Here is a 9,107-nt window from a genome sequence, read left to right as displayed (position 1 = left end):
ACAAGACAAGGATGCATTCCCACCATTGGACAATATTTACACAACATTTATGATGGGTTTTATAGTGTAACATTTCTTCATCTTGCTTAATAATTCAATGTTTTAAAGAACATTGCGAAATACCTGCCTTAAAACGTGCATTACAGTTTTACGATACTATAACATGAATGTAAGTTCTTTTTTACAACTGAAGTAAACTCTTTATATACTGTTTTTGTTATTGCAATAGATCTGAATCTCATAGTTTTGGTAGTGATGATAATAATAATAATAATATTTATAACATTAACAATAATACTTTTATGGTTATTGCATTTTCTTTTCCATTAATGCATATGTATACAGGTAATATTTCTACATATCACACACTTAGAATTTTGTAAAAATCATTTGTATTTCACTCTCCAAGTGGAATGATGGTAGTATTTCTTAGGGTGACTGGGTGTGGGCTTGGCAAAGGGAGGGGACGTGGATTGTTGTGAGAGGAGGTACGAGTAGTGGATGTGAAGCAAAAGAAGAATAAGCAAATGCAAATCAACTGCATTCTTATCACTTCTTTCTAAACTAGAGAATATAGGGAGAACTGTGCAGTGCTGTTACAAAAGGGTAATAATCCTGTTAAATTTGATCATTTTAAAATGATTTTCTTCTTAGCAAAGGAAGCTACTTCTGTTTCATCTATATTATGAAGTGCTCCTCTGATTTTGGTTTAAAGTGCAGAGTCTTATCTTTGTACAACTTAAGCTTCAGTACAATGTTGCAAAGGATTTTGTGTGACCAGCAAAGAAGTGTTCAACAAAAGAAAAGGAACATGGCGTGTGCCTCAAGTATTTTTTAGGAAAAATGGACTTTGTAAGTTAAGGTTTTTGAATAATGACACTCTTGCTATATAAGGAAACCTACTGACATAAATTATGAAATAAATTCAGTGGTGCTTTGATTTTCGTTGTAACTATCACCCAAAAACCTCAGAATATTTTTCCTCTTTGACATCTATGATATAGTACACTGTGGAACAGAACAATTGGTCAGTGCAAGAAAACTTGTTTACTACATTCCATTTTTCCAAAAAAATATAGTTTCTTGCTTCCTTCGTTCTATGGAAGGTAAATTTAAATTACAAGCTCCATTTACATCAAAACATCAGAGTTTTTCTTTCAGAAGCTCTTTTTTTCAATGTTTTTGCCTCAGTCTTTTGCAAAATACACTACAATAAATATTTTTTCTAATCAAATGAGATTTAAACTCACTTAACTACTAGGAACTAAAGGGCAAGTACTTTACTAAATAAATAAAAAATATTTCTCCATTTGAAGTACCTCTTCTCAAAAAAACTATCATGTCTGCTCTACAGAACAATGATATGGAAAATTCACAGCAATAAATTTATGAGATGTTCTTTTTCTGTTTTTATTCTTTTTTAGTATTCTGTACCAACTAGTAATCTGTAATTTTCTTGCAGTGAGATCTTCAAAAAGTTTCTGAATGGAAGTGTTGTTTACTTATTAAAATCACTGGTTCAATAGAAGACAACACATATAGAATATTTAAGTTGAATTAAAGCTATCATAACACACAAGATAGTTTAATACCAAAAATATATCGTCAATGAATTCACACTTTGTTGAATCTTTGTTGTAGAAGACACTGATAAAGAATAGAAAAAATTACATCAGTGTGTCATGAACACTGACCAGTCACTTTCTTCCTCTAATCAGCAACCAATGATTCATAATGTGACTAACATGATTGAAAAAGATTCTCCATCACTTAAAAAAAAAGGACACATTTCCAGTCATCAAGAGATAGTTAAAAAGTAAGAAGACATGCATTTTTAAGTTTACTTCTAGGAGAAACTAGAAACTTAACTAGGGATTTACAGCTAGTAAACAAGAAAAAATACTCGCTTCTCTCACATAGTCCTCAAAGAAACAAGGTTTCATCAATGCATTGGATATTGTGCCTGCTCAGTATGGGGTGAGCTTTCCCACACATTTTATATTCCAGGATGGAAGGCTAAGTGGGAACTTGAAGCTGCGTTGTGCTCTGTTGGTATACTTTGTTCATCCTCTACAAGATGGAAGCCTTGGCACTTGCCAGTACTACTGCTGAATGAGGCCAGCAAATTACCTACGAGGGCTCTACTGGTACATGAAATTCAGTGCTGGTATAGATCAAGATGCAGTATTATTTTTGATTTGGACAGCTGTGATGCAGATGTAAAGATAGCAAGATGAACACTACCTATACGTCAGTACTTGTCAATACTAATTTTTTACAGTCAGTGACGTTTGCGTGCCAATCCAGGCCATAATCGTCAGCAAGATACAGGGATCCACTACTGTCCCAAAAAGCGACATGTATTAAATGTTATAGATTCCTGCCGAAATAAATCAAAACTAGCTTCATTATCAAAATATACTTTTTACTTTGATTTCCCAGTATTGTGTGTCCAATACTTTTATATGAAAAACTGAAAAATTGGTTTTGTTTCTGCATTAACCATTTTGTGCACATTACAACTACGTACATGGTATCTTCGATATCTTCAGTTACCTTACACTCATTCCTGCATATAAGATAACTTTCATTCATTGTCAGCCATTCAGTCTTGGCAGATGAGGGGCCAGTTTCTGAAAAGACCTATTGTACCCATCAGCTTACCAGTATTTCATAGGTAAAGTACTATGAACAGTATTTTATTTCCTTCTTCTGACAGTTTCAGCTTGTATATTGGTATTCTACACATACGGCCTAAGTGTGATGAGTAGGAGTGAATTACCAGTACTTAGTCAGTGCACAGTTGCACACTGTTATGCGCCACTGAAACATGACGGAGTTTCCTCTACAACAGCAACGGTAATCGGATTTCATAGTTCATACGATGTAAGAATGACATTGTGAACAACTGGCCAAGTAGTGGGAATTACGTGCCATCTTACAAGTTCAGCAGCTAATGCGTGTATGTATTGATTCTCTGTTACTGTCACATTACACTGTGGAATTAGGTGACGCCTGAGGGTTTAGTTGATTAAAGAGGATGGTTATCTTTATTTGTGCACTTCTTCATTGTGAAGTGCAAGTGTTGTGTAACATATATTTGTGTAGGAGACATTGGTGAGATGATATATATATATTACTGTTTTTGTATTGTTGATGGCAGTGAGAGACAATGGGAGAAGTGTCACCTCATCAAGAAAGGCTGTGGAAATGTGATGGTCAGATCACCATCAACACTGTCACATTCCCTCACTCTGAGGTGTTTTGCACGGACAGTTTTGGTGCTGTTACCTCTTTTAACTGTATTACCAAAAAGTTCTGGAAATTAATATTGCTGCAATTATCAGGGCATAACTGAACACCTCTACACAAAACACAGTTGCACAAGCATGTCAGTAGCTTTCATTACGAATGAGTGTAAGGTCTCAACATTTACATCACAGCAAGGTTTGATGACTGAAATCAAGCAGTAAATGCTAGGAAATACTCCAGTTACAACAACCCAAGATGTTCCTCAGAAAAGGAGCTGGACAGTGGAGTCTAGAGCCATCCCCTGACACATCAAAATGGATCCTCTGTGCTACATCACAGCTGTTCATATTGCCTCTATGTCAGCTAAGTAACTGGCGAATCTGCAGTCGTTCGACAGTCAAATTCACTGCCGATCACTGCTTCACACGATGAGACAGTTTTCCAGGCTGCTTCAGCCAGTTTGTCAGCAGACCGAAGACGGGGATGTTCCGTGCACCGTTTGACGTATGCAGACTCCCCAGACACCACACTCCACGCAGTCCATCTCGTCACTGACCCCATACGCGAGCAGGCACCGGGAACCCGGGCACCGGTCATACCGCCCCCACAGTCTCGCCCGCCACAGCTGCCGGTCACCTCACTCGCCATTCACCACTCGCTCGGTCTGTGGCACGTCAGAGCAGGGCCCCGAACCCCAGCTGCTACGGTCCTGCCTCCACGACGGCCACCGCCTCAATCGTCCCACGTCGGAAAATGGGTCGGCGGAACGAACAGATCGGAGGCCCTGCCAGTCGCCGCTACGGGTGCCGAGCCCGCGGTCTGCACTGGCACCTGGGGCGTCTGCCTGGCGGGCGACACGGACATCTCGATGCCGCCCCCGGTGTCGGAGCCTCCGCCGATGCCCCCCTGGATGCCGGACACGGAGCGCTGCTCCTCCTCCTCTTGTTCTTCACGGAGTCTCTGTTGTTCTTCCTCCTCCAGTGTGCTATGTTTGATGCCGTAGTAGAAGTACACACCAAAGCCTGTCGGAATTTTAGGTACGTCAACATAATGTACATATTAAGAATGAAGAGCTTGGACTTTTCAATATAAAATGGCAAGCACAGAACGTACATAAATAAAAGTAAATTTCATATCTACATCTACATCTACATCCGTACTCTGCAAGCCACCGGACAGTGTGTGGCGGAGGGTACCTCGAGTACCTCTATCGGTTCTCCCTTCTATTCCAGTCTCGTATTGTTCGTGGAAAGAAAGATTGTCAGTATGCCTCTGTGTGGGCTCTAATATCTCTCATTTTATCCTCACGGTGTCTTCGTGAGATATACATAGGAGGGAGCAATATACTGCTCGACTCCTCGGTGAAAGTATGTTCGCGAAACTTCGACAAAAGCCCGCACCGAGCTACTGAGCGTCTCTCTTGCAGAGTCTTCCACTGGAGTTCATCTGTCATCTCCGTAACGCTTTCGCGATTACTAAATGATCCTGTAACGAAATGCGCTGCTCTCCGTTGATCTTCTCTATCTCTTCTATCGACCCTATCTGGTACGGATCCCACACTGCTGAGCAGTGGGCGAACAAGCGTACTGTAACCTACTTCCTTTGTTTACGGACTTCGTTTCCTTAGGATTCTTTCAATGAATCTCAGTCTGGCATCTGCTATACCGACGATTAGTTTTATATGGTCATTCCATTTTAAATCAATCGCAATGCATACTCTCGGATAATTTATGGAATTAACTGCTTCCAGTTGCTGACCTCCTGTATTGTAGCTAAATGATAAGGGGTCTATCTTTCTGTGTATTCGCAGCACATTACATTTGTCAACATCGAGATTCAATTGCCATTCCTTGCACCATGCCTCAATTTGTTGCAGATCATCCTGCATTTCAGTACAATTTTCCATTGTTACAGCCTCTCGATATACTACAGCATCATCCGCAAAAAGCCTCAGTGAACTTCCGGTGTTATCCACAAGGTCATTTATATATATTGCGAATAGCAACGGTCCTACGACACTCCCCTGCGGCACACCTGAAATCACTCTTACTTCGGAAGACTTCTCTCCATTGAGAATGACATGCTGTGTTCTGTTATCTAGGAACTCTTCAGTCCAATCACACAATTGGTCTGATAGTCCATATGCTCTTACTTTGTTAATTAAATGACTGTGGGGAACTGTATCAAGCACCTTGCGGAAGTCGAGAAACACGGCACCTACCTGCGAACCCGTGTCTACGGCCCTCTGACCCTCGTAGACGAATAGTGCGAGCTGGGTTTCACACGGTCGTCTTTTTCAAAACCCCGTGCTGATTCCTACAGAGTAGATTTCTAGTCTCCAGAAAAGTCATTATACTCGAACATAATACGTGTTCCAAAATTTTACAATTGATCGACGTTAGAGATATAGGTCTATAGTTTCGCACATCTGTTTGACGTCCCTTCTTGTGTCGCTATATTGTACCGAGCAGAAGAAATATGAAAACGAGACATATGAATCAGTTGTATCTACGTATGTTGGGCAAAAATGTGGAAACACTGCAATGCTTGAACATAAATACAGATGATAGCCAAGCTTGCGTATTGTTCTGTTGTATTTGACCACAAATCACACGTGGGAGGCATTGGAGCTAAGTGAATTTGAATGTGGGCAGATTGTCGGTGATCGTACAGTGGGTGCTTCTGTGCTCGAGCTTTCAAAAGGCACCGTATAGAAGATTTATGTAACACAAACAGGGAAAGCAGGAGAACATTATCTGCTACGTCACAACATGAACGTAAGTCTGTGTCGAGTGATTGTGACAGACGGGGTCATTGAAGAGGATTGTGATGAAAAATACGAGGACGACAGTTGCCAAAGTCACTGCACAACGGAATGTCACACTCTTGCAAGCCCTCTTAGCACTAAAACAACATGGATGGAGCTCTATAAGGTGGGAACTGTGCGGTGAACTTGAATTCTAGAAGCACTCATCAGTGTTGCAAATGACTGTAGCAGGAAAGCATGGCACCAAAGCCATGAAACCTGGACTACGGGGCAATGGAAGAAAGTCATTTGATCGGATGAGTCTTGTTTGACGCTGTTTCCACCTCGTGTCCGAGTTTATGTCCCAAGAGTGAAATATAGCAAAGGTTTGATGAAGATTTGGGCAGTCGTATTGATGTATTCTGTGGGCCACAAGGCTACTTTGCAAGGTCATTACTGCCAAGGATTACAAGGGGCATTTGAAAAGTCCGTGCAGAGTCTGAGGGATGACACCACCAGCGTGTATCGAGGTCATGTTTAGTCAGTAGCATCTTTGAAAGGAACGCACACCAAGTTTCACCACATTGGTCTATTTATTTGTGTCGGGCATTCGTGTGAATCAAGGAAAAAGAATTTCATGTGGTGATTAAACATTACTTTGTGAAAGGCAATACACCTCAGGAGACTAAAGAGAAGCTTAACAAACATTATGGTGACTCCGCACTTTCCATTAGAACAGTTTATAAGTGGTTTGAAAATTTTCAGAGTGGCCATACGGGCACACGTGATGCTGAACGTTCTGGATGCCATGTGGAGTTTACGACTCCAGAAATCATTGATAAAATCCATGTTATGGTTTTGAATGACAAAAGAGTTAAGGTGCGTGAGATTGCTAGTGCAGTAGCCACACCGAATGAATGGGTACATAATATTTTGCATAAACATTTGGACATGAAAACGCTACCCGCAAGATGAGTTCCTTGATTGCTTGCGTTTGACCAAAATTGGAATCATGTAAAGTGTTGCAAGGATGGTTTGCAGCTATTCAGGAAGAATCCGCAGGACTTTAACCGTCATTTCGTCACTGTGGATGAAACATGGCTACATTACTATACTCCTGAGACCAACCTGTAACAATGGGTTACCAAGGGAGAATCTGCACCAAAAAAGGCAAAGACCATTCCTTCGGCCGGAAAGGTTATGGCGACTGTCTTTTGGGATTTGCAAGGGATAATCCTCATCGACTATCTGGAAAAGTGTAAAACTATTATAGGTGCATACTATTCATCATTATTGAACCATTTTAAAACTGAGCTGCAAGAAAAACGGCGGCGAATGGAATGCAAGAAGTCCTTTTCCATCACACACCTCAGCGGTTGTGGTTGCAAAAATAATGGGAATAGGATTCCAACCTGTTTCACGTGCCCCGTATTCTCCAGACTTGGCTCCCTCGGACTACTATTTGTTCCCCAATTTGAAGAAATGGCTGGTGCAACAAAGATTTTATTCAAACGAGGAGATGATTGCAGGAACGAATAGCTGTTTTGCAGACTTAGACTATTCTTATTATTCGGAAGGTATCAACAAATTAGAACAGTGTTGGACGAAGTGTATAAGTCTAAAAGGAGACTATGTCGAAAAATAAAAAAGGTTTACCCCAAACACATACGCAGCTGTTATTTTTGCATGGACTTTTCAAACACCCCACGCATGTGACCATTTTGGCTGATCGCATCCATCCTATGGAGCAAAAAACATTCGTCTCCCATTGGTGATGATGTGTTCCAAGAGGACATGGAGTACTTGTTCACACAGGTTGCATTGTACACGACTTGCTTTATGAGCACAAGGAGGAACTGTCACATCTTCCCTGGCCACGACAGCCGTCAGATTTCATTATTATTGAGACTTTGTGCTCTACTTTGGAGAAAGAGGTGCGTGGCTGCTACCCATTACCTGAACTTGCCACTTTTTTCCCCTGAAAACCATACAGACCTGTTTCTCCATTTTGAAATGACTACAAGCTATTTTGAGTGCCAACAGTATTAGGCATGGTAATGTGTTGTATTTTTGTTGTGTACAAAGACAAGTCACAGAATTCAGAATCAATTTCTTCGAGAAAAGCCCGGAAGTGACAGTGACTTAGTGTATGTCACTGAATGAATTACACCCTGGACAAGGGCCCTTACAAGGTGTTTGCAATGGTGGTTTAACAGAGTCTGTATCCAACATGAAGCGAGAGCACATCTTTAGATCCTAGCATATGAAGAAATCTGTGTCTGTATATCAGGAGCACTGAAAGACCTGAGTCGAAACAAGGCCCTGGGAGTAGACAGCATTCCATTAATTACTGACGGCCTTGGGAGAGCCAGTCCTGACAAAACTCTACCATCTGGTGAGTAAGATGTATAAGACAGGCGAAATACCCTTAGACTTCAAGAAGAATATAATAATTTCAATCCCAAAGAAAGCAGGTGTTGACAGATGTGAAAATTACCGAACTATCAATTTAATAAGTTACAGCTGCAAAATACTAACGCGAATTCTTTACAGACGAATGGAAACACTGGCAGAAGCCAACCTCGGTGAAGATCAGTTTGGATTCTGCAGAAATATTGGAACACGTGAAGCAATACTGACCCTACGTCTTATCTTAGAAAATAGATTAAGGAAAGGCAAACCTACATTTCTAGCATTTTTAGACTTAGAGAAAGCTTTTGACAATGTTGACTGGAATACTCTCTTTCAAATTCTAAAAGTGACAGGAGTAAAATACAGGGAGCGAAAGGCTATTTACAGTTTGTACAGAAACCAGATGGCAGTTATAAGAGTTGAGGGGCATGAAAGGGAAGCAGCAGTTGGGAAGGGAGTGAGACAGGGTTGTAGCCTCTCCCCGATGTTATTAAATCTGTATATTGAGGAAGCAGTAAAGGAAACAAAAGAAAAATTCGGAGTAGGTATTAAAGTCCATGGGGAAGAAATAAAAACGTTGAGGTTCGCCGATGACATTTTAATTCTGTCAGAGACAGCAAAGGACTTGGAAGAGCAGTTGAACGGAATGGACAGTGTCTTGAAAGGAGGATATAAGATGAACATCAACAAAAGCAAA

General features: G+C 40.8%; 1 protein-coding gene across 1 annotated transcript in view; it reads right to left on the bottom strand.

The window, feature by feature from the left end:
• Positions 1 to 1,589: 1,589 nt before the first annotated feature.
• LOC126427225 (probable cationic amino acid transporter) overlaps positions 1,590 to 9,107 on the bottom strand; it is a 546,247-nt gene continuing 538,729 nt past the window's right edge. The window contains exon 15 of the mRNA XM_050089463.1: positions 1,590 to 4,274. Within this exon, the coding sequence (XP_049945420.1) occupies positions 3,985 to 4,274 (290 nt within the window). The 3' untranslated portion in view covers positions 1,590 to 3,984. The remainder of the gene's footprint in view (positions 4,275 to 9,107) is intronic.

The sequence above is a fragment of the Schistocerca serialis genome, chromosome 11, assembly GCF_023864345.2.
Source record: "Schistocerca serialis cubense isolate TAMUIC-IGC-003099 chromosome 11, iqSchSeri2.2, whole genome shotgun sequence".
NCBI lineage: Eukaryota > Metazoa > Arthropoda > Insecta > Orthoptera > Acrididae > Schistocerca > Schistocerca serialis.
This window is presented reverse-complemented; position numbering and strand designations above follow the sequence as displayed.